Source organism: Mesocricetus auratus, unplaced genomic scaffold (genome assembly GCF_017639785.1).
Source record: "Mesocricetus auratus isolate SY011 unplaced genomic scaffold, BCM_Maur_2.0 Super-Scaffold_4256, whole genome shotgun sequence".
Lineage (NCBI taxonomy): Eukaryota > Metazoa > Chordata > Mammalia > Rodentia > Cricetidae > Mesocricetus > Mesocricetus auratus.
Window position 1 is genome coordinate 117,499,123 of NW_024429182.1, and position 24,233 is coordinate 117,523,355.

Genomic DNA, 24,233 nt, shown 5'->3' on the forward strand with positions numbered 1-24,233 from the left:
TAAAGGGAATTCAGACTGGTTTACACCGGATGGAATAAGTATTCCAGCAGTGGTCATCTGCTGAGAACTTGGTAGCTGCTCCACCCGTGAGGCCGGGTTCTTCGCATTCGCAGTCAGGTTCTCAGGACCTGGAGGAGTCCTGAGGAGCCTCTGGTGTCCAGTCCATTTTAGAAGACCAAAGAAGCTGGACTCCGATGTCAGCGAATGATAGTAGCGGCATCAGCAACAGCGTGGATGTGCTCACCAGCAAGAGACAAAGACAGACAGGCTAAAAGCAGCACGCTTCCCCGTGGGATCGCCTTTTCACTGCCGCCCACCCTGGGGAGGGTCTCCATTCACGTAACCCTTCGGGAACTAACCTCACAGGCATCCCAGAGACACAGTCCCTAGCTGCTCACAGTTCCAATCAAGTTGACAAGATTAACCATCACACCTAGCGTAAGGTAGACACCAACCTGTAGCCATGGGACAGGCACGTATATCTGTAGACACTTATGCGCCCCTCTCGTCCCAGAACAGTCAGTCCTGGGCCTGGGCTTGAACCCAAGTACTGTAGGTCCCTAACAAAGACACCAGGCATTTCTGCAAAGCAGACAGGATGTCTGGAAGCAAAATAGCTGACCTGATCATTATTTCGCGACTGTCCCACACAGGGACGGTTTGCAGAAGGCCCCAGGAGCCCTGGCCCACCTTAGGTCCCTGAAGACAAGGTCGAAATTTACATTTTCTTTCTTTCTTTTCTTTTCTTTTCTTTTTTTTTTTTTTTTTCGAGACAGGGTTTCTCTGTATTGCTTTTGAAGTTATCCTGGAACTTGCTCGGTAGACCAGGCTGGTCTCGAACTCACAGAGATCTGCCTGCCTCTGCCTCCCGAGTGCTGGGATTAAAGGAGTGCGCCACCAGCACACGGCGGAAATTCACATTTTCACATTCAGGCTGCCTCTTTTGTGAAGGAAGATGCCTACTGTGTGAGGAAGATGCCTACTGTGTGACATTGGGATGAGGACTTGTTTTTAAAATCAGTTCCCTGTGACATAGGGGTAACTGGTTGCATCACACCTGTGCAGTTAAGGGCAGGCAGTGGATAGAAGTGGGTACCATTGTGGGTGACGAGGAAGCTTTACGAGGAGAGACCATTTGTGTTTCCTCACGTGGAACCCGAGCACACAGCAGTATTTGTTGATCTTATCACCAGTTGTCTGTCTCTTCCTGGTTCCTGGCCATGACCAAGGGATGACAGTCCTCTGGATTGGGGATGGAATTTACGAACTAAGTTAAACTGGTCAGGACACTCCACGAGAACAGTTTTCCTTCCTGCCATCATTGTGGCTGCTTTCCACGGAAACACCCTCTTTTGTGTTAGTGGATTAAAGCTGGAGGGGTTTTTTTTTTTCTTTTCTTCCTTTCGTGAGACGGGGTCTCACCATGTAGCCCTGGCTGGCCTGGAACTCACGGAGCTCCATTTGCCTCTGACACTGAGAGTAAAGGTGTGCCCCGACACTCCCAGCTGTCTATTCCTTTCTTTAAATTTAAAACTTATTTGTGTGTACGCGCACGCGCAGTGCCATGGAGGTCAGAGGAGACATCCAGGAGGTGGTTCTTTCTCTCTACCCCAGGGGCTCAAACTCAGACTTTCAGAATTGGCAACAAGACCTCTATCTGCTGAGACACATGGCTGGCCTCCGGATTTTATTTGTTTACTTATTTTTGCTTTTTTTTTTTTTATGAGTGAGGGAAGGGTATGGGGGAAAGGAGTGGTTTTAGTTTTGTTGTTTTGAGAAGAATCTCACTATGTGGCCCCGGCTGTCCTGGAACTCACTATGTAGGCTAGGCTAACTTTAAACTCACAGACATCTGCCTGCCTCTGCCTCCCAAGTTAGGACTAAGTCCAGCTGAGGAGTGGAGTTCAGACAGGGTCTCTTGTAGTTTCTTCTTGCTTTTTCTTTCTTTCTTTCTTTCTTTCTTTCTTTCTTTCTTTCTTTTCTTTTTTTTTGTTATCAGCTAAATGTCACCTAGGCACTTTGCAATCAGCGGAGACCGGATTGCGCATGGATTGTCACATTTGCAGAAGAGTTCTCCCCGCTGTATAACTCTTGTCATTTACCTTGGCTCCCCAATAATTTGGGATGCTGGAAGCATCTATGGCACACGTGTTTTTCTCTCTTAAAAGTTATGTACATTAATTATATAAAACAATGATATTAATACACGTACGCAATGTACTTTGATTGGTACTTGTTTAAAGAACTTGATTAATATCTCCCATAGACTGAAAATTTCTTTTTACTTCTCATGCATACAGTTTTCCTTTCTTATTCTTTTTTCCAGGCGGGGTCTGGTGTATCTCAGGTGGGCTTTGAATCCATTCTGTGGCAGTGGATGACTTTGAACTTCTGATCCTCCTGCCTTTACCTCCCAAGTGCTGGGAGCACATTCTTGTTGTCTGTTTTGAGATAGCTGAGATTTCCTCCCAGCGCCCCACTGCTGTGAATCTTCATGGGGACTGAACTCACAGGGACTCATTCTGAGCTCTAGTCCAGGGCCTGACCAAAGCCTGCTGGTAATGACCAGTGCTGACCACAGGCATGCCGGCTCCTGTTCTAAGGCTGATGTCGTCTGGTCGCTGCTGCTGAAGCTCCCGGGGAGGAGCTGAGCTGTCACCCTCTTTCACGATGAGGAGATGGAGTGACAGGGAGGTGGGCCTGCTCCCTGAGAGCCCCAGAGCCAAGCGCAGTGTGCCAGGAGCGCAGCACACGAGTCGCATGTCGATGGTCGACTCCGGAGTTCTCGCCTGTGTGGGACTGGAAACCAGAAAGAATAATGCTTCACTAAGTCACTGTGCAGTATTTACTGACTGGTCCTGGAACCCTCAGATCTGCTCCCCAGCGCGTGCCGAGTAGGCCACCAGGCAGGCTTTGTCATTCCACACTGACCAAGGAGCCTTCATGTCCCGGCCTGGTTTTCCTGGATCCCTCACATCTGCTAACTTCTGATGACTGTATTGGTTCCTGTTTCCTAAGCCTCTTAAACAGCCTCTGCCAAGGAAGAAAATCCGATAAATCGTTGCTGCTCTCTGTTTATTCCATAGGGCTGGGCATGTGGCCCAGTTGGTGGGGTGTTGGCCTAACACACACCGAGTCCTGGGTTTCGTCTTCACAAAGCAGGTGTGCAGGCTGTCATCCCAGACTCTGGAGGTGGAGACAGGGGCCGCACTGAACCCCTTCCAACACTATATCACGTAACCATGTAACTCGTTTAATAACTTCCAGAGGTTGGCACTATTATGGATTTTAGAGAGGTCCCCAGATCCAAGTAGGCAGATTTCTGAAGGAGAGCTAAACTGGCTGGTCTACATAGCAAGCTCTAGGCCAGCACAGCGAAACGCTGTTTCAAAACCAAACAAACAGAGCAGAAAGTTCCCCAGGCACCCCAGCAGACACACTCAGCAGGAGCCACAGGCTGGAGGGGGTGGTCAGTCCATGCATTCCTGGGGCTGGAGACAGCCATCAGTTGATAACGGTGTTTGTTTCTTTGTGGGTCAGATGCCAAAGGTACACAGGTATGTGCACGGTGCAGAAGGCAACCTCTGGTGCTGGGCGGGGGTCATTTCTCAGGACTTGCTTATCTTGCTTTTTGAAACCAGGCCGTTCACAGGGACCCAGAGCTTGCTGATTAGATCAGGTGGCAGGGTTCTGTGGCTCTCTGGGTTCCAGCAGCCCCCACCACCACACCAGGCTTTGTATGTGGGTGTTGGAGATAGAAGCTCAAGCTTGCCAGGCATGCCCACTCCTATCCCCTCAGGCCAAGCTGAGGGCTCACACTCAGAGATCTGACTGCCTCAGCTGGGATTGAAGATGTGGGCAGTCACTTCCTGCCTAACCCCAAGCCTTCTGTGTGCTTTGTGGATCCATTAACTCGAAGGTTCTAGCCGCCCCCTTACAACCCCTGCTGTGGGGATCTCTGTGCCAACAGCTGTAAGCAGAGTTTTGAAAACTCTGCAGCGAATGTAATGTGCTGTGAAGAGTCTGTGATCACCACTGAGAACAAGCCGCAGGTGCCACAGCAGCTGCTTGCCTAAGCTCACAGATGAAGCCACGTGATTTCAGAGGGAGCCTGTACGAAATGAAAAGAAAGTTTTACCCCTGCACAGGGACTCCCAGGTTAAGAGTCTCTCCTTTGTCACTTTTTGGAAACGTCAACTGTGCAAAGTTACGTAAAAACTAGAAGGAGCAGAATAAGGACTTGCTGGGTGATTGTATTTGTGTCTGTCTATCTCTAGAACTGACAACAAAAAAACCATTTTGTGTCTAGTAAGTACGTCTAGAAAACCTGTAAGAGTTTCTCAAACGGAGAGCAAGAGGAAGACAAATGGTGGACACTTGCAGTCCCTGAACGAGACAGGAGGGCAGCCAGGGCCACGAAGTAAGTTCCAAGTCCGCTTAGACTGCACACAGGGTGAGACCTCATCATATAGAAAATAATGCTAACAATACTAAAGAAAAAGAAAGAAAAGAAACTGAAAAGGAGAAAAAAGAAGGGGTCCATGCAAGGGTGTTGCCGCAACAGCCCTGAAAAATGCCGAAGACCCTTCCTCTTGTCACTTCGCAGCGTGCTGGCCACTGCAGCGGCGGGAAGGTGGGGCTGCCTTTCAGCGAGGCCCCAATTTTTTCCCTAATCAGCTGTGCGTGACCCCCGGTCTGTTTGTAACACCTTTGATCCTTCTTTTCCTCTTGACTCGAATCCCCAGGTTCTCCCGTTGTTCACCAGTGCGCATTCGCGCGACTCTTTGCCCCTGACCGCCAATGAGAGCTGGCAGCAAAAGCACTTAAAGCAACAGGCGCTGGACGCGGAGATTGGCAGATCCTGGGGAGGGATGCGCGGCAACTGTGCCCGGGGCGGGACCGCTGATGCCTGTGGGCACACTCAGTCAGGCTCAACGTCATCATCATCATCGAATCCGGGCTTCGGAAGGCACGTGCTCCGTTCCACTCTCCACCGCCGTCACATTTCCGAAGTGTACCCCGCACTCACAGTTGTTAGTTCAGATGCAGAGTTCCCAGATTCTATAGGATGGTAGAAGTTGGGTATGGCCACTACGGTCGCTTGGCTTCATTTCCAAGGTGGGAAAATTAAAAAGTAAACAACGCACCCCGCCCGACCGCGGCAGGACTCGAACCTGCAATCTTCTGATCCGAAGTCAGACGCCTTATCCATTAGGCCACGCGGCCGACGGCAGCAGATTACCTTTACTTAGCCCAAAGCATCAAGGCCCCTGCAGGCTCGCTTCCGCCCGATCCATCGTCTCCAGGCGGAGGGGGATTGGAGGGCCCACCCGGAAGTCCTCTCCCGCCCCCGCGGGCGGGCGGCTCCATTGGCGGCGCTGCTATTGGGCACTCGGGGCGTGGCCCGCCTGCCTCCGGGTAGCCGCGGGAGCCAGCTCGCGCACACGGGAAGTTGCGGCTGCGAGCGCGGCCACACGCCACCCGGAGGCTGCGTTGGCCGCTCGGAGCGGGCGCCGCGTCGTCACTAGGGCTGCGGCAGGACGGGAAGCGCGGAGCAGATCGAGGTTTCCGGCGGGCTCGGCAGCGGGAGGCCGGGCTCGGAGGCGCGGCTGCCCCCTGTGCAGTCAGGGAACGCGGCCCGGGGCAGGGCGGCGGTCGGTCCCGGGGCGCGCCGTGCCGGCGGCGGCTGCAACGGCTACCCGGTGTCCCGGCGCGCGGGGGTGGCCGCCGGCGCCCCAAGCAGGGCGCCCTGGGCCAGCCCGGGTGTGGGTGGCGACCCCGGGGGCTGCGGCCCAGCCGGAGGGTTCGAATCCGGGCGCTAGGCCCTCGGGCCGCCGGCGGTTTGGTGCTGGCAGCTGCTGTCTGCTGGAGCCAGGGCTGCGCAACGAGCGCGCCCTCTGCCCCTCGCAGCCTTGCCCCGTGGCTCGTAGAGACCTTAACCCTAGTTTCCAGAGGGGGAGGTTGGGGCCTAAGGAGCTTGCCCAAGGTCACGCAGTTGGAGAGCCGGAACTCTGCTCCGCGTCTCCCTCTTCCCACGTCCCCGCAGCCTCTCCAGATTCACTCGTGAGCCCGTGTGGCTCTTTCCTCGGGAGGGGCAGGGCCGTTTATCCTAAGGTTGTTGGAGGCATGACAGAAAACGTACCTACACCACACTGGCCTTTTGGCTAACTAAGATCAAGTGGAGAAAAATGCTTGGCACGCAGCAAATAGTTCACGAGGGATACGCTGTTTGTACAAGACACGACACATGTAATAACACTTTATCGTCTATCTCCCTTAGGATTTGTGTGGGGAAGGCAGGCATGGTGAGACCCATTTCACTGACAGGAACGCGGAGAGGGCACGTTTCTCTCTCTGAGTCTTTCGGCCAGTAAAAGCAGTCAAGCTGGAGCCCAAGGCCCGGTGTCCCGACTCACAGCGGGGGGCTCCCTGCACCAACCATGAGCCGCCTGCTCTGGAGGAAGGTGGCGAGCCGCAGGATCAGCTCAGGGCCAGTTGCAGCAACAGGACGCAGGATCTCCAGCTCCGGCCTCGCCCCCGTCCCCAGCGACGGGCAGCCGCAGTCGCAAACGGCCTCTTCGGAGGACGGGCAGCTGCGGCTCAACCCTCTGCTCATCCAGATGCTCTCGAGAGGGCTGCACGAGCAAATCTTCGGGTGCGGAGAGGAGAGGCCCGACGAGGCCGCGGTGCGGCGCAGCATCAAGCACCTGCAGAAGCACGGGCTCTGGGGGCAGCCGACCACGCCCTTGCCAGACGTGCAGCTGAGCCTGCCCCGGCTCCTAGGGGGCAACCTGGACCAGCACTTCCGCCTCCTGGCCCAGAAGCAGAGCCTGCCTTACTTGGAGGCGGCCGCCTCTTTATTGGAGGCCCAATTGCCGCCCCAGCCCGGGAGCTGGGCCTGGGCGGAGGGCTGGACCCGGTACGGCCCCGAGGGGGAGGCCGAACCCGTGGCCATCCCCGAGGAGCGGGCCCTGGTGTTCGACGTGGAGGTCTGCATGGCAGAGGGAACCTGCCCCACCTTGGCGGTGGCCATATCCCCCTCGGCCTGGTAAGTGAGGATTAGGAACAGGGAGCTACCATTTATTTGTAGGGGGCCCAGCTAAATGGTTTGGTGCGGTGAACAGTTTGAGTTCCTGCTGTGTGCTCATTTAAGGACTGCTGGTGTGGCGAACTGAACCCGCTTAATCCTGCTTTTGTGGGGCTCACTCTGGGGGAAAGAGTCACAGGCTCTAGACAACACCCAAGCAAACGTCAGGGGCCATGCAGAGAATCAGAGTTGTGTTTGAGACAGACTGAGAGACCAGTTAAGACGACCGCGAGTTTGTGCCTCGACCCCTGGCCCCTAGGAGCTTCTGTGAGAAGTCAGTCTGAAAAGTGTGTGGCTTTGGGAATGCCAATGGTTATTTTGGACCGGCAGATGTTCTCGGTGGGGTTGCTCCAGACAGTTTAAAATGCTCAGCGCCCCTAGTGTCTTCCATAAATGCCAGAACAGATCCTCAGCCTTTTCCAAATGGCCCTGGAGGTGGCCTGTCTTGACCGCCCCCGGCTGAGACAACTATTACTTCCTTACCAAGCAGACGTTTTGATCCCAAACAGGTATATCCAGTCTCTGTCTTTTCTTTTAAATAACTTTCTAAGTGCTACCCAAGTTTCTTTTTCAAGCAATGATGGCAGTACTGTTTCTCCCTCCCTTTTTTTATTCTTCATTCCAGGATTAAAATACTATTTACAACCTTAATGCTTTCAGGCATGGCCAGCAAAAAAAAAAGTTGGCAGTTTCTTTATTCCTATTGGAAGCTACATCTTTGTAAAGAAAGCTGCGAAAGTGTTATATATGCAGTTGAAAATGGTGAAACATGGCTAAATAGATAAGGTAGGCATCCATGGCCGAAAAGAGCCAATCTAGATGACTTTGCATTGATTTAGCTGAAGTTGTGATCAGAACCATGGTCTTATGTAACTCAATGGCCAGAGTCGAGGGGAATCCCAGCCGTCAGTTGAAAAGATAAAGTAGGCTTTGGTGGCTGGAAGGAAACCAGTGGCAGTGAGTTCTGCGGACAGTTGGTCACTCTTGGACGCGTCAGGTCCCCTTTCTTCCGCCTCCCTCACGTCCTTCTCATTCTGCCTCCATCCTCATCCCATCCTGCCGGTAGGGCCTTGCTCAGTCAGCCTGATGGCAGAAGCCGGTGCCGAGGCTTGAGTGTGCACGAAGACCTTTCTCCTAGCAGCCTGGCTATTGTGGTTGTAGATGGTGCCTCCGGAGCAGTCCACATTTAACCTGGCCTGCTCTGCCGTACGGTTGTGTCACCTGACTAGCTCACAGCTTGTAGGATAGAAGCCTAGACAGCCGTGTTCCTCATCAGGCAGCTTCCCGCAGGCTTCGGTAAGGGTTTGGGTTAGTCATCTGCCTGAAGGGTTACTACCCAGGCCCTGGCATTTGAGAGTCCAAGGAGAACTTCAGTATTGATGGTTCATCTTAATTTTGCCGCCCCCTTCCCCCAGCTGTTTTTGTTAAATGGCAAGTAAGTTTATAGTAAGATGGCTTCACAGACAGCTGCAGGCCTATGTCTAGACACCAGCGTGGCCTTTGTTAGCTGAAGTCCTTGTCACCTTCATAGTTTCCAGGGTTTAGCACTCTTGGGCCCTTGCTTCTGTTGTCTCAAAGGGCTTTGACCAGATGGGGAAAAGAGGAAGGGCCCCTGCTTGAGTCTCACATGGAGGATGCTCTAGAGTTTGCCCGGTTGAAAGCAGCTAGTTCTGCGATTGGATCGTGCCCGTCTTCCCCAAAGGCTGCTGGGAGCACCACCAGAGCTGTGTTGTCTAATGTGTGGCCCGTCTTTGGAATGGTGTGTGACTGGTGGTCGGCTTTTTGTCAGTGGCTGTTCTCCCACTTGGGATCTGGAGTCAGTGTCCGTCAGCCCCCCCCCCCCAGACAGCACTCATCCTGCCTCTTCGCTCCCACACTGCGCATGTGCTTACATTCTCTCATCATGGTGTGCTTTGTGGCATCTCACTGAGGCTGGCTGCTCCCAGAAGGTGCACGGTTTGTTTTCTCCCTTGAGAATCTCTGCAGCCCTCAGACAATTCACCCTGTATGTGTATGCACTGTTTGCCATTTGTTTTCTTTTTTTCCATTTTCAATGAAAAAATTCTCCATTTTGGGTTGTTTTACCAACTCTCTCTCTCCTTTATTAGCACTTGGAACACTAGCTGTTTTGTGCTTCAAGGCGCAAGGGGTTGGCCGTATCCATGAAGGCCTCAGAGCTAGCCGCAGACTGAGCACTGGGCCTGCACACCTTCCTGCACGCACATGACACCCACTACCATAGCGTCTAGCTCCTTGTTGGTCTGTGGGAGTGACATAGTAAAGACACTTTGTGATTTCCCTCCCCGATGATCCCTGACCTGGGGCCCTGGCATGCAGTGGGTGGTGTGGAATAGGAGTCTATTCCTTCACAGTAACCCACTTCTCATCTCCTTCAGGTATTCCTGGTGCAGCCGGCGGCTGGTGGAAGAGCGTTACTCTTGGACCAGCCAGCTATCGCCGGCTGACCTAATCCCCTTGGATGTCTCTGCTGGTGCCAGCAGCTCCACCCAGCAGGATTGGCAGGAACAGTTGGTAGTGGGGCACAATGTTTCCTTTGACCGAGCCCATATCAGGGAGCAGTACCTGATTCAGGTGAGGCTGTGGGGATGGCAGGCTTTGAGCCTGGCCTCCTTTGCTAAGGAAAGCATTTTCTTTCTTCCTTTCTTTTTTAATATTTTATTTTTATGTGCAGTGGTGTTTTTGTCATAGGTGTCAGGTCCCCTGAAGTAGGAGTTACAGACAGTTGTGAGCTGCCATGTGGGTGCTGGGAATTGAACCTCAGGCCCCTGGAAGAGCAGTCAGTGCTCTTAACCACTGAGTCATCCCCTCCAGCCCCAAGCCTTGCTTTCTTGGCCACTGTTTCCACCCTCTTTGCAGCATCTGCAGGGACTTTAGCTGTTGGGTCTCCAGAACAGATTGGAAACAAGTTAGTGTGGTGCTTGAAACTCTTGAGGCAGATAACCCGTCTCTTCCCTAAAGGTTGCAAGGAGCTCCATCACATCTGTGTTGGCACAGGACTCGAGTTATTCTAGAATAAAATTATTACCTTTTGTGGCATTTTAAAGCTTTTGAGGGCTCTGAGTTACAGCCTGGGCCACATCCTGCCTCATCCATTGATGGGCAGAGTAGCCTTAACATCTCTAAGCCCGTTTCTTCTTCTGCAAAGAGAGCTGACAGCAGCTCCCCCAATGTCCTTTTAGGAGAGTTTGGATAGCACATGTGTCAGACAAGTAGGACTGACTGGTGTGTATGATAGTGACAGTTAGTGTAAAAACCACTTTTTCTTTGAATCTTCGTAACAGGCTAAGGTGAAGGGTAGGGCAAGGAGGTCTCCCTGGCAGAGCCCTTAGCCTGGCATTTAGGGCACTATGGCACAGACAGCCTTGTTAACTTGTCAGGGCCAAGGCCAGGGCCAGGACCAGAACTGGGAGCTGGCCCATAGCTCTGAAAGTCTTGTTTAGCTCATCTACCCAGAATTGTCCAGAGCTGTTGCTGGAAGCTGGGAGGTACTCGTGCTTCGGGACAGCCAGCTCTGCACATTGAGGGATGAGCAGGCCCCTCCCAGGTGCTGGGACAAGCTTAGCCCTTGTGTGTTTTGTGTTGGAGGCTGCATGCTGGGGCGGACGCTATGCCAGGCGCTAAGGCTGGGCCAAGGTCAGCACCCCTGCAGCAGCGGCTCCTCTCCTGCTCCTGCAGGGCTCCCGCATGCGCTTTCTGGACACGATGAGCATGCACATGGCCATCTCAGGGCTGAGCAGCTTCCAGCGCAGCCTGTGGATGGCAGCCAAGCAGGACAAGCACAAGGCCCGGCACCCCACACATCAGGGTCAGAAGTCCCGGAGGAAAGCCAACGGTCCAGAGGTGAGAGCGCTTGGGACTGCCAGAGGGGCAGGGAGGATCCTGTCACTGTCTGCTTGTTGGACTTAAGACCAAGCTGACCCCTTTGGTTCCTCAGATTTCATCTTGGGACTGGATGAACATCAGCAGTGCCAATAATCTTGCAGATGTGCACAGCCTTTATGTGGGGGGGCCTCCCTTAGAGAAGGAGCCTCGGGAACTGTTCATCAAGGGCAGCATGAGAGACATCCGGGAGAACTTCCAGGTATGGTGCTGGCACAGAGCTCCAGACCCTCAGGCTGTGACTGACCTGCAGAGGAACTTGGGGAGGACAGCCGTTGGGTCTGCCCCTGAGATGTGGCAGTGGCAGGAGGTGGTTATCCACCCCACCCCTCCAACAAGTTCCTGTCCCCTTGTGCTAGGATCTGATGCAGTACTGTGCCCGTGACGTGTGGGCCACCTATGAGGTTTTCCAGCAGCAGCTGCCACTCTTCTTGGAGAGGTGAGAGGGAGCCAGGTGCAATCCTTGGGTGCGCGCAGGTCCTGGCACCCAGTCCCATTGTGATCGGGTGGGGCTGATTCTTCCTCAGGCTGGTCGCTTAGCGTTTGTAGGCTGAAGGAATGGAGCCCCTCTGTTGAGTGGTATCCATGTGGGCCCTGGACTCTGGGTTCTGGAGTCCTAGGGGCTCGTCTCGTGTGGTCCCAATTTCCTGTAGTAAGTGATGATTGTTTCTCGCCCAAAGTTCAAACCTTGGCTGCTGTATCCCTCACTGACCTTAGATAAGTAACTTGGTGTGTGTGAGCCTCAGTGTTTTCATCAAGAAGTACACACAGATCTCCCGTACTCCTGGTTGTGAGGTCCATAGGCGATCATTGGCATGTATGGGATGGGATTGTTAGCACAGCGACACCGACTTGTCACTCACTGGCCCCATCATTTTCATATCACCCCCGAAGAGGGGATATTATTTCTGTGTTACAGGTAAAGGTGAGGCCCAGAGAAGTCAGATGACCCATGCAGGGCTGTGTGGAGTAGAGCTGGGTTCAAGCCTGTCTGGTTTTAGAGCTGTGCCACAAAGCTGGTTGGGTTAAGCTTGTCAAATTGTCTTAGGAATTGGGCTCAAGCCTTGTCTCCTGTGGTCATTTATGGCAGCCCTTGGTGTCTGTCCCTAAGGTGCCCCCACCCGGTGACTCTGGCTGGCATGCTGGAGATGGGTGTGTCCTACCTACCTGTCAACCAGAACTGGGAGCGCTACCTGGCAGAGGCGCAGAGCACATATGAGGAGCTGCAGCGGGAGATGAAGAAGTCCCTGATGGACCTGGCTAATGATGCCTGCCAGCTGCTCTCAGGAGAGAGGTAATCGGGTCCTGGCAGGGCAGGGGACAGGCAGGTAGGAGCCTTACCCTCACCTGGTGGACTGCCTCTGCAGGTACAAAGAAGACCCTTGGCTCTGGGACCTAGAGTGGGATTTGCAGGAGTTTAAGCAGAAAAAGGCAAAGAAGGTGAAGAAGCTAGCCTCTGCCAGCAAGCTGCCCACCCAGGGAGCTGGGCCCTTTGGGGAGCCTGCGGACCAGGAAGGTGGGAAGCTTAGGTGGGAGCGGGACAGGGTGACCTCTGGGACAGTCCTAGGATGGGGCGGGGAGGGGGGTCCTTGGAAGAGGTTGCTATAGTCCTTGAGACCTGTGAGTCCCTTCTGGTCCTAACTTCCTGACTCTGGCACAGATCCTGGACCACCCAGCGAGGAGGAGGAGCTTCATCAAGATGTAGTGGCCCGCACCTGTTTACAGCAGTTGAAGAGCAGCACAGACCTCCTGCCTAAGCGACCCCAGCACCTTCCCGGCCACCCTGGGTGAGACTGGTTCTCTCCAGCATCCAGGGGGCGCTGTGTGGCGTGATCCTCAGGACACTGCTTGTTTGGGCCTCAGCAAGGTCTTGGACCTTGGTTGGTGTGCATGCATTCTGCCTTCCGGTTCTGCTCAGTTGTGTTTACTCTGACCCCAATGTCTGAACACATTGAGCACAGTGCATCGAGCCCCTGCCCTATGTAAGCTACCTGTGGTGGCTGTAGGGGCTCACATGGCACTCTCCCTTCAAGGGGCAGCTGGTGTGCAGACCAGCCAGCGCAGCTGACCTGTAATGAGACTTAGGAGCGTACAGTTTAGAGGCAGTTCTGTTGTGCCTGTGGGGTGAGGCAGTTTCCTTGAGGAGGTGCCCTTCGTTGGTGTCTTAGAGGCAGAGATGAGAAAAAGGGCGGCCAGAGTGGCCAGCGGTGTAGCCTCATGGTACATGTGACCCTGGATGCAAATGCCTTGGCCTCACCTTAGTCTCTTGACAGTCTGAGTGTCTCTCTGACAGCGGGAGTTCTCATGACAGGAAGGAAGCTGTTCCTTCCACTTAGAAGGAGCTTTGCCTGGAGGATGCCAGGGAGACACATGGGTTTGCCTTCTGAGATAACGTGAGTCTCAGAAATAGCAGATAGGTCCAGAGCTCCCCAAAGGAGAGCACTGCTACTTACTTCTGAGTCCCCGAAAGCCTGGTGGCCTTGGTTGAGTACATCATGAGAGAGATCCTTACTTACTCCTTAGTGTGACTCTTTTTCCCCTGTTGGAATAGGTGGTACCGGAAGCTCTGCCCTCGGCTAGATGACCCTGCGTGGACTCCAGGCCCCAGCCTCCTCAGCCTGCAAATGCGGGTCACTCCTAAGCTCATGGCACTGACCTGGGATGGCTTCCCTCTTCACTACTCAGACACTCATGGCTGGGGCTACCTGGTGCCTGGACGGCGGGATAATCTGGCTGAGCAGCCAGTGAGCCCCACTGTAGAGTCAGCTGGGCTAGCCTGCCCCTACAGGTAAGATTCAGGTTCTGGCTCCTCCAAGAAGGAAGGGACTGGATCCCTTCTTTTGCTAGAGTAGCCGAGGCCAGCTCCAGTTGCTGGGGAGAGCTGTGGTCCAGGTGTCTGGGTTCTGGTTCTTTTTGCTGTGGGTTACCTACCCCTTGACCTCAAAGCCTTACTACAAGGCTTAGCAGCCTAGCTGATTTCAGTGACACCAAGAAGGAAGGCTTTTGACGTAGCCTGGGAAGGAGGAGGCTTGCTGTCTTCCTTGGGTAGAATTTGAGTGCTCTGGGGTTTTGCAGTGCAAATCTCACTTGGCATCTAAGCTGCTCCATGAGGAGTTTTTTTATTTTTATTTATCTCTTATTTTATTTACCTATTCATTTTTGAGACGGTTTCCCTCTATAGCCTAGGCTAGCCTGGAATTCACTATGTAGCCTAGGCTGGCCTCAGTCTCAAGGCAATCTTGCCTCCGCTTTTCTTTTTTTCTTCTTTAAGTAATCTTTTATGATTACTACTTTTTTTTACTTACATAACTGTTTATTTACATGTATGTCTGGTATATGGCAGAAGTCAGAAAAGGGTGTCATAACCCCTGGAACTGGAGTTGTAGATGGCCATGAACCAGCATGTGGTTGTTAGGAACTGAACCTGTGTCCTTTGGAAGACTGCAGGTTGAGTGCTCTAACCACTGAGCCAGCTCTCCAGTCCCTTAGCTCAGGTTGTCAACTGCTGTGTGCCACCACACCTGGCTTGCTCTGTTTATTTATCTGTCTGTCTGTTTTTAAGTTTTTAATTGTATGGTGCTAGAGATTGAACTCTGTCGTCATGTACAGAAGGCAAAGTGTCTTACCAGGTCTGGGACCCACATTCATAGTTGACAAAGGCCTAGAGAAGCTGTTTGGTTGATGTATTTGAGGCCGCAGACCCTGAGCTTGGGACGGCAGGTGTTACAGAGAAGTGAGGTATTTAAAGTGGCCCCGAGTCCTGGATCCATAGGACAGCTGGAGTCCCTGTCAGGCTTTCAGATGGAGCCCACGCATGGGTGAAGGAACAGGGGCCAGCCCCGCGGTGCAGCCTTGATTTCCCCAGCTGCTTTGCTTCCAGAACTCTCAAGCATAGAGGCGCTTGGGTTTGAGTCAGACCAGTTATCTCTCTCCAGCCTGCCACCAGTATGCTAAGTCATCTGGGTTGGTCATTCTGTTTAAAATCCAGGGAAATTGCTCATGTGAGAGCTAAAGAAACTCGTAGAACACTGAGCAAGCTGTGGCCTGAGCAGGCATCCAGTAATCAGCCGTTATCTTCTCTGCCCAGAGCCATCGAGGCGCTGTACAAGAAGCACTGTCTTGATCAGGGGAAGCAGCAGTTGAAGACCCAGGAGGCAGAGGTGGCGGAGGAGTTCCTAGTCACCGACAATAGTTCCATGTGGCAAACGGTGAGGACGTGCTTTGAGCCTGGGGTTGCGGCACCTTTGGTGTGGGAGCTGCCACTGGTTGCTCATCTTAGACTGGACTGCTCTGAGTTCTCTTGAGGGAGGCTGGTGGATTCAGGCTATAGCTGCCTCCCTCTCTCACCCCATCCCTGGGTCCATTCAGGCGGAAGAGCTGGGCTGCTTAGATGTGGAAGCTGAGGCCAAGATGGAGAGCTCGTTGCTGGGTCAGCCCCTAGCTCTGGTGAGCAAGACACCTGCTTGGATTCTCTGGGTGGGTGACGGGGACCTCGTCTTGCTCACAGTTCTTTTCCACCAGAGCTCACTGGGTCTTGGGGGGTTTGGAGACGCTGTTCTGCTCCCCTCTGGTCCTGCAGGTATAGGGAGACCAAGGAGCGAAACCTGTGACCTCATGCCTTCCTGTCACTTTCCAGTCTGCCTACTCAGTTTCAGGCCCTTTTCCCATCCCCCTACCCCCTGGCCCTTGCTGAATGCAGGTGCTGGAGCAGGGCCTGATCTGGGTGTGTGGCCCCCACAGCCTGCTGCTTGTGTCCCCCAAACCAGCCAGCCCACTTACCACCACGGCAACGGACCTTACAATGATGTGGATATCCCTGGTTGCTGGTTTTTCAAGCTGCCTCACAAGGTGTGTGCTCTGCCTGTGTGCTGCCTCAGGATCTCACTGTGGCCAAGGCCCACAGTGGGGGGTGCTGCTCACTCAGACCAGGAGACTGCATGTGCGGGGTTGGCAGTAGCATGGAGCCAAGCATGATTTGGGGCAAGTTTCATCTCTAGGGCTTTTGGTTTTCTTGTGAAAATTGAATGGAGAGGCATCCTGGTGGGATTAATTGACATGGCCATGGAGTGTCTGACATTTTATCAGTCATCTGGTAGCTTTTATTGGCTGTTGCTACTGCCTTTGTCTGATTATCTTAGTATGTATGGGCGTGCACACATATGAATGTGTGTGGAGGATACCAATGTGGGAATTTCCCCAGTTGCTGGAGATTGTAGATTCTGTTGGGAGAAGGCCTAGTGTCTATGTCAGCTTCCTACCTGGTGATCTGCCCCGTCTCCAGCTCCTGCTTTCTTTGTCCTCTACAGGATGGTAACAACTACAATGTGGGAAGTCCCTTTGCCAAAGACTTCCTGCCCAAGATGGAAGATGGCACCCTGCAGGCTGGCCCAGGAGGTGGACCTCGTGCCCTGGAAATAAATAAAATGATTTCTTTTTGGAGGAACGCTCATAAACGTATCAGGTGGGCCAAAGTAGGGTAGCAGGAAACCTGTCTGTATGGCTGGTCTGGTGTCTGCAGCCCCAAGCCTCCTTTCCTCCCATTCTACTCTGATGTTGCCTGGGCTCCTGCAGAGGGCTAGCCTAGCCATAGCTTAGAAGCTTAGCTGTTGGTCAGGTGATGTGGATCTCGGGCATGTTTCTCCCGCATCAACCGCAGTTTCTCTGTTTATGTGGAGTGGCATGGTGGGATTTTGATAGCTCTTCCCAGCTCCCATTAAATCCCCTAGCTAAACTGCTGGAGCCATGGTTGTCAATAAAGGCCTTAGAGGACTGGTTATCTGTAACCTGTATTAGGGATTGAGAGATGAGTCTCTCTGCAGTGGCAAATGAATTCATCTCAGAGGTCGTTGGCAGATGGCTTTGGTCACAGCCCTTTGGGAAGGGGTGGTAGTCTGCCCTGATTGCAGGGAGGCGGTGGTGGCAGAGGGAGAGTCCGAAGCTGCCTTCGAAGGCTGGCCATTCCTAGATTCTTCTGTGAGCCCAGATCCTCCTGTAGGTCCAGGCTTTGACTGACCACAGCCCACCTGAGTAAGGTTAGTGAGGAGAGTTGATGGCAGGCCTCGAGGGGACACAGTGTCCCTGAGGCTGATGAGGTATAGATGCTGGCGACAGCACACTGAGGTGGACTCTGCTCGCCGTGGCTGTGCTGAGCTGCAGACTTCTTGTCCTCTAGCTCCCAGATGGTGGTGTGGCTCCCCAGGTCCGCCCTGCCCCGTGCTGTGACCAGGTATGACCTGCTGAGTGGCTGGGGGGAGAGGACCGAGCGTGGTGGGGCCTAGGGCCAGAGCAGGCTGCTGACACTTGTCTGCTTCTCCATCCCAGGCATCCGAGCTTCGACGAGGAAGGCCGCTATGGGGCCATCCTGCCCCAGGTGGTGACTGCTGGCACCATCACCCGACGAGCTGTGGAGCCCACATGGCTCACTGCCAGCAATGCTCGGGTACGTGTCCCCTCTGTTCCTGGCTTCTGTTCTTTTCTTAGGTCTCGGGAAACTACCTCAGAGCCTTTGGAGATTTAGTCAGGAACACGGGAAGGAAACTCAAGTCGGGGTTGCACAGGGCTCTGGTTCAAATCTGACTTCATGTCATTTATTCCATTAGCAAATGTGTTTTAGGTGCCTGCTGCTGGCTAGACAGTGCCAGGGATAGTGGCCACAGCTATCATGGGGGTCAGGTGAGCCAGGTTGGGGTGCTGGCACACAGTTTGGTAGGGTTTCTTCTTTTTCAGGCCTGCTGCTGACCGGCTCTCTCTGCAGAGTCTGGGTCAGTGCAGCCCTGGGCCTAGGAATCCAGGGTAGCAGTTGCCGTGGGCTTCTAGGAGGGCCTGACCCCACTTTTCCTACAGCCTGACCGGGTAGGCAGTGAGTTGAAAGCCATGGTGCAGGCTCCACCTGGCTACGTCCTGGTGGGTGCTGACGTGGACTCGCAAGAACTGTGGATTGCAGCTGTCCTTGGAGATGCTCACTTTGCTGGTATGCACGGTAAGCAGGACCTGTGGCTCGGGCAGGGGTGAGGCAGCAGGACTCTTGGCCCAGGTGGCTGGACCGAATATTGCAAAGCTTCTCACTGTGCTCTTGTTCTCCAGGCTGCACGGCCTTTGGCTGGATGACACTGCAGGGCAGGAAGAGCAGGGGCACTGATCTACACAGTAAGACAGCCACCACTGTAGGCATCAGCCGAGAGCATGCTAAAGTCTTCAACTACGGCCGTATCTATGGGGCTGGGCAGTCCTTTGCTGAGCGCCTATTGATGCAGTTCAACCACAGGCTCACAAGACAGGAAGCAGCCGAGAAGGCCCAGCAGATGTATGCAGTCACGAAGGGCCTCCGCCGGTGAGGGCCCTGTCCCACCACATTAGCATCCAGGGCTGAAGCCTGCTTTAAAGCTCTCTTCTTTTCCATCTCTGGTCCATCACTTGAGCGCTCCCCCTCTAAACCTAGCTGCAGGATAGCTTATCTTTGAAGTTGTAGTGTTATCTTTATAGTGTTAGTTTTTTCTCACAGGATAAAACTGTACTTAGGGTATGTTGTCATCAAGTGGTTGCCCATGGCTATCATTAGGTAACATCTGCAGTAGCTTAGGGGGTCTGTCTTCATTATGGTTTCTATTGCTGTGATGAAACACCATGACCACAAAGCATGTTGGGGAGGAGAGGCTTATACTTCAGCATTGCTGTTTTTTACTGAAGGAAGTCAGGACAGGATCCCAGAGGCAGGAGCTGGTGCAGAGGCCATGGAGGGTGCTGCTCATTTGCCTCGGTGGCTTGCTCAGCCTGCTCTCTTATAGAACCCAGAATAGCCCAGGGGTGACACCACTCACCATGGGCTGGGCCCTCCCCATCAATCACTGAGAAAACGCCTTCCAGCTGGGTCTCATGGAGGCGTTTCCTCAGCTGAGGCTCCTCCTGCTGCTGACTCTTGCTTGGGTCAAGTTGACACACAAACCAGCCAGCACAGGGTCTGGCGCTCATGGCGGTAGCAACAAGAGTGCAAGATGCAGGAAACAGGAGCTGAAGGAACCGAGGATGCAGAGCCAGAGTGCAGGCTAGTCCCGGCAGGGCAGGAGGATGCAGAGCCAGAGTGCAGGCTAGTCCCGGCAGGGCAGGAGGATGCAGAGCCAGAGTGCAGGCTAGTCCCGGCAGGAGGGAGCCTTGCAGTTCGCGCAGCGCAGCGCCGTTGCTCCAGCAGTGCTGCGTGCTGCGTGCTCAGCTACGTGGACTTTTTGGCAGCTCAAGTGCAGAGGAGGGGTAGCAATACATTGGCAGGTTTTTTTTTAAGGTACACTGTGTAGTGTCCCCATTTAGATAGCTAATTAACTGTGGAAACTGTCTTAGTTAGGATTCTGTTTCTGTGATTAACACAATGACCAAAAGCAATTTGGAGAGGAAAGGGTTTATTTCATCTTACAACTCAACCCTCAGGTTCCACTCCATCTCTGAGGTAAATAAGGCAGGAACTGAGGGAGGCCATGGAGGAGGCTTGCTGAGTCTGCTTTTCTCATATTCTCTGGGACCACCTGCCTGGGGTGGGGCTGCTCACAGTGGGCTGTACCCTCCCACATGATTCATTAATTAAAAAAAAATACACTACAGACCTGCCTGTAGGCCAGTGTGATGGAGGCATTTCCTCAATCGAGTTCCCTCTTCCCCATGACTGGTTTGATAAAACCAGTCAGCAAACTCACTCTGAGACTGAAAACTGAGGAGCTGAGCCAGGGTGCGTGTTGAGAGCAGAGGGACCATGTTTTGATAGGACGCATGTTGTGGGCAGTGTGCTGGTGGTGAGAAAGTGATGAGAAAGGAGGTTGGGCCTTAGTTGTAGAAGTGAAGACATTACAAGGATTTGAACCGCAGCCCCAAATGGTGGGGAAGCCCTGATGCTCCTCCTTCCAGTAGGAGCCTGGGTCAGTAGGAATTTAGAAGCTGGGCTTGACTGTCTTGTTTTTGGCTTCTCCAGGTTCCTTCTTCCCTTTAGGGGTCGCTGGGCAGTTCAGTGTCAAGCAGGCACTAGGACAGTATGACCAGGATTGGCTTGTGTTGGAGTTTGCCCTTTATTGGGCTAACATGATACAGTTCAGGCCTTTGGGAACACAAAAGCGCTAGTTTCTGTGCCCCGTTCCAGCTGTTGAACCCAGCAAGCCGTTCAGTCTCTTTGAGCCTGTTTTCCCTGCTGAAGTTAGCCTCGGGGAGAAGCATGACCAGGGGCTGTTTGGGAAATAGAGTGCGGGTATGCCACAGAGAAGGCCATTTAATGGGAATGTCATGGTGCTATTCCCCACAGGTATCGACTGTCAGATGAGGGTGAATGGCTGGTGAGACAGTTGGACCTCCCTGTGGACAGGACAGAGGATGGCTGGGTTTCTCTACAGGACCTTCGAAAGATTCGGAGAGAAGCTTCAAGGAAGTGAGAACCTTCTGTGTTCAAGATGCAGGACTGGTGTGGCCTAGTCCCAAAAGGCTGACAGTTCAGCTTTTAGCACCGAGATGATGCTAACAGACAAGGGTTTCTGTTCCCCCAGGTCACGCTGGAAGAAGTGGGAGGTGGTGTCTGAGCGAGCATGGACAGGGGGCACAGAGTCAGAAATGTTTAACAAGCTGGAGAGCATTGCCATGTCTGACACACCGCGCACCCCAGTGCTAGGCTGCTGCATCAGCAGAGCCCTGGAGCCCGCGGTTGTCCAGGGAGAGGTGAGGTATCTTGCTACCCTTAGAGCATGGAGGGGCGGGGGAGGGCACGGTCCCTGGACTAGAGCAAACTGGTAAATGCATCTCCCGTCCCTGATGTCTGCCTCAGTTTATGACCAGTCGTGTGAACTGGGTGGTACAGAGCTCTGCTGTGGACTACTTACACCTCATGCTTGTGGCCATGAAGTGGCTGTTTGAGGAGTTTGCCATTGATGGGCGCTTCTGCATCAGCATCCATGATGAGGTTCGCTACCTGGTGCGGGAGGAGGACCGCTACCGCGCCGCGCTGGCCCTGCAGATCACCAACCTCCTGACCAGGTATGTTGGGTCTTGGGGCCCACCGAGCAGGTCTCAGTTGTCAACTCAGAACTGACTGGCTTAGCTCTCCTTCTTTATTCTTAAAGTTTATGGAATTCCTAAAAGTTCCTCAACTTTTCTAAAGGATTTGTTAGATCTGAAAGTGGCACATGTTAGCACTGAATCATTCAGGTGATGGCAAAGTCAAGGAAGTTTTTATTGCTCCCCTAGTAATATGCCTAGAATCAACGACAGAAGACATTTCAACTCAGAAAAGTGAGATGATTTTCTTTTTCTTCCCTAAATATTTAAACTGCCTAAGGTATCTAACAGGAAACCTCTTTAATGAGGAAACTCAAATACAACTTAGAAAACATATGTTTTATGTATTATTGAGTTGTATTTTCTTTGTTATTTTGAGACAGAGGTTATGCAGTCCTTGCTGTTCCAGAACTCGATATAGACCAGGCTGGCCTTGAACTCAGAGATCCACCTGCCTTTGCCTCTCCAAATGGTGGGACTAAAGGTGTAAACCACCATGCCTGTCGAATTGCATTTTCTTATCCTAGTTCATATGGATGAGTTAAATATTACTATTTCATGTTGATCTGCCATCCAGAACTAATCTGGAAACCATAATCTATCTTGATAAAAGAGTAAATAACAAATTTACAGTTCAACATTGTTACCCATGCTCTCTCCTGGGCTTGGGGGTGGTTGTTATGTTTAAAATTCAGCATTTATTTCTCATATTTGGGTCCAGTAATTGAAATTATTTTTTTTAGTGTCAATAAAGTATTCCAAACTGGAAAAGTGTGTTGAGTTCCTAATTGTATTTCAGTATCTCAGTCTGAGAGGTATTAGGCTGACATGGAGGCAGCACAGCCTCCACTCTCACGGTTTTGCTGACTGTCACAGGAGAAACCCTGCTCTGTGGGCTCGATCTCGGGTCATTGCTCCTGGAGTAAGGAGTGTACTCAGAGCAGGGCGTGGCTGTGAGCAGAGACTGGGTCTCTTCCAGGTGCATGTTTGCCTACAAGCTGGGTCTGAATGATCTGCCTCAGTCAGTCGCCTTTTTCAGTGCAGTAGACATTGACCAGTGCCTCAGGAAGGAAGTGACCATGGACTGTAACACTCCTTCTAATCCAACGGGGATGGAAAGAAGATACGGGATTCCCCAGGGTGAGCGCAACCTGTGTTCCTCATATAGGATGGGAGGTGGCTTAGAACCTTGGGGCCCTGGGAAGAAATCCACTTTCAGCATGTGCCATATTCTAACATGGACACGATACTCAAACACAAAGGAAGGGAACTGTCGCAGAAAGTGGTTCATAAAATAAAGATGATAGAATTTCAAATATTCGGTCTCCACTGACCCACTTTTAAAACTACACCAGAAAATTTTAACAGTTTATTGGATAAGTCAAAGTGCATTCTTACATGGAAAAAATATATATCTTTGCTGAAGATACCAGAGTGGGTCAGAAAACCCGCTTTCTATTAAAAGTGTTGCTAAGACCAACCTCCAGTCCTGGCAGTTACCCTCAACGGTCCCACGCACGCACTGTCTTCTTAACATTCATATTCTTGTTTCTGAGTGCAGCCATAGTTCTTCTGGAGACATCCTAACTGATTCCCACTGTCTTGCAGGTGAAGCACTGGATATTTACCAGATAATTGAACTCACCAAAGGCTCCTTGGAAAAGCGAAGTCAGCCTGGACCCTAGCTCCGTCTGGAGGCTCTGTATTTGCTCCTGTGGAGCTTCATTGGAGTGGTGCAGGTCCCTAAACTCAGGCTTTCAGATGTGCTTTTTGCAAAAGGGCATGCCTAGGCAGCCATTTTTCTGTAGCAAGCTCTGCTCAGAAGAGTCCTTCTAACTGAAGGCACGGTCTGGTGGGTTCAGAACCAGGATGCCAACATCTGTGCAGGCTGTACTGTCGGGCACCAAGAAGCAGCTGCCCCACAGGCCACATTAACTCAGGCATATTTTCCTTTTTTTCTTGGCTGGTTCTCTGTCCTGCTCTGCGTGTGCTGGTACAGTGCCCTAGAAGGGGAGAGTAGAAGCTCTGGTAACCCTGCCCCAGGGTGATGGGAATAAAACAAACACCAAAACTCCTGTATAAGTCATGCTTTCCTCTGTGCCTCCCAGGTGGGTATTTAGAAACCTCCGTCCTGAATAAAATGGTACCTAACTCCCATGAACTTTTGTAATACTAGGATCAGAAGTCAGGACTCAAGTATCACAGTGCTCCTATGACCTTTCCAAGGAGAGATACACAGTAGGGCCGAGAGTTCAATGATCTAAAGAATTCAGGACCAATGTTCTGATAAGCCAGATTCAGGTTATTTTATATAAACTTCCAATTTTGAATGGATCTAGGCTACTATTGTTAGTAGTTTTAGTTTCAACAAACATAAGCTGGAACCCTTCCAAAGACAAGGAAACTGGGTTCAGATAAGGAAATGGAAAAACCTCACCTGAGATTCAGAATGGTCTACTTTGAGGGAGGGTATAAACACCAGCCAGAATGATGTTGGAACAGGCCCCTAGGACAGGGCAGTTTGCCTGCCACATTCCTGGAAATGCATACCAAAAATACATGCAAGTCGGCACTGACCTCTTCATTTCCATCTTCATCCTCTCGAAGAACCATGTCTAGGACGCTGCCTTTGATCTTGAAGTCCCGAGAAGTACTTAGCTTCATGTGCTGCATCAGGTTTACCTGGGACAGACAGGCACTTACTCAGGAACAGCTTAACATGCTTTCAGTGTGTACCTGGAAGACCCTGAGTCCACCAACTCAGAAATGGCAAACACTGTTGTGCTGACTGCCTTGGCCTTCAACAGGGGAGTGGATACAGTGTTTTTACCTTGGACTTTTTAGATAGCTGGATTAGAAATTTTTCATACTGCTCAATGGCAAAGACAAGGTTAGGGATTGGCTTGGTTTCACGAAGAACTTTGGCCTGAGGGCAGAAGGACATTAAGACTTAGATTTCAAGTTCAATAGCTTTTGAAGTTTATCTGTAGTGTCTCTCAAATTTAACATTCTTAAAAGAATAAACCCACTTTGGCACTTACTGCTGTTTCCGATGGGTAAATACACCTGCATTGCTAGGATTATCCCCTCAAGCGAGCCCACCCCCACTCTTCTTCCCTGGGTTTCCTCCTGAATTCTGGGAGCCACCGACCTTGATGCCACCATCCCACTTTGAAAATACCTCAGAGACAGCTTTCTAGCTGCACATCGAGACCTGCCCAGTGCT

At 52.3% G+C, this 24,233-nt stretch overlaps 2 protein-coding genes and 1 non-coding gene across 4 annotated transcripts in view; 1 reads left to right on the forward strand and 2 right to left on the reverse strand.

Moving 5' to 3' along the window:
- Window positions 1-5,153: 5,153 nt before the first annotated feature.
- On the reverse strand, window positions 5,154-5,226 carry Trnar-ucg. Its single transcript has one exon. It is a non-coding gene; the product is annotated as a tRNA-Arg (tRNA).
- A 186-nt stretch (window positions 5,227-5,412) lies between these two features.
- Polg (DNA polymerase gamma, catalytic subunit) lies at window positions 5,413-23,078 on the forward strand. Of its 2 annotated transcripts, XM_005077785.4 has the most exons (23): window positions 5,413-5,564; window positions 6,281-7,048; window positions 9,484-9,679; window positions 10,784-10,948; window positions 11,043-11,189; window positions 11,347-11,426; window positions 12,099-12,281; window positions 12,355-12,503; window positions 12,648-12,774; window positions 13,539-13,775; window positions 15,075-15,195; window positions 15,356-15,433; window positions 15,728-15,835; window positions 16,294-16,448; window positions 17,160-17,213; window positions 17,309-17,426; window positions 17,831-17,966; window positions 18,071-18,317; window positions 20,265-20,387; window positions 20,503-20,671; window positions 20,778-20,986; window positions 21,987-22,147; window positions 22,616-23,078. In XM_005077785.4, exons 2-23 carry the CDS (start codon window positions 6,441-6,443, stop codon window positions 22,690-22,692), a joined length of 3,648 nt encoding a protein of 1,215 aa, XP_005077842.1. In that variant the 5' UTR covers window positions 5,413-5,564; window positions 6,281-6,440; the 3' UTR covers window positions 22,693-23,078. The 2 variants fall into 2 exon arrangements, with proteins under 2 accessions (XP_005077842.1, XP_040585855.1); XM_040729921.1 differs by lacking the exon at window positions 20,265-20,387.
- Fanci (FA complementation group I) overlaps window positions 22,363-24,233 on the reverse strand; it is a 56,183-nt gene continuing 54,312 nt past the window's right edge. The window contains exons 36-38 of the mRNA XM_013118943.3: window positions 23,838-23,933; window positions 23,585-23,689; window positions 22,363-23,010 (exon numbers count right to left, since the gene is read on the reverse strand). Of these exons, the coding sequence (XP_012974397.1) occupies window positions 22,939-23,010; window positions 23,585-23,689; window positions 23,838-23,933 (273 nt within the window). The 3' untranslated portion in view covers window positions 22,363-22,938. The remainder of the gene's footprint in view (window positions 23,011-23,584; window positions 23,690-23,837; window positions 23,934-24,233) is intronic.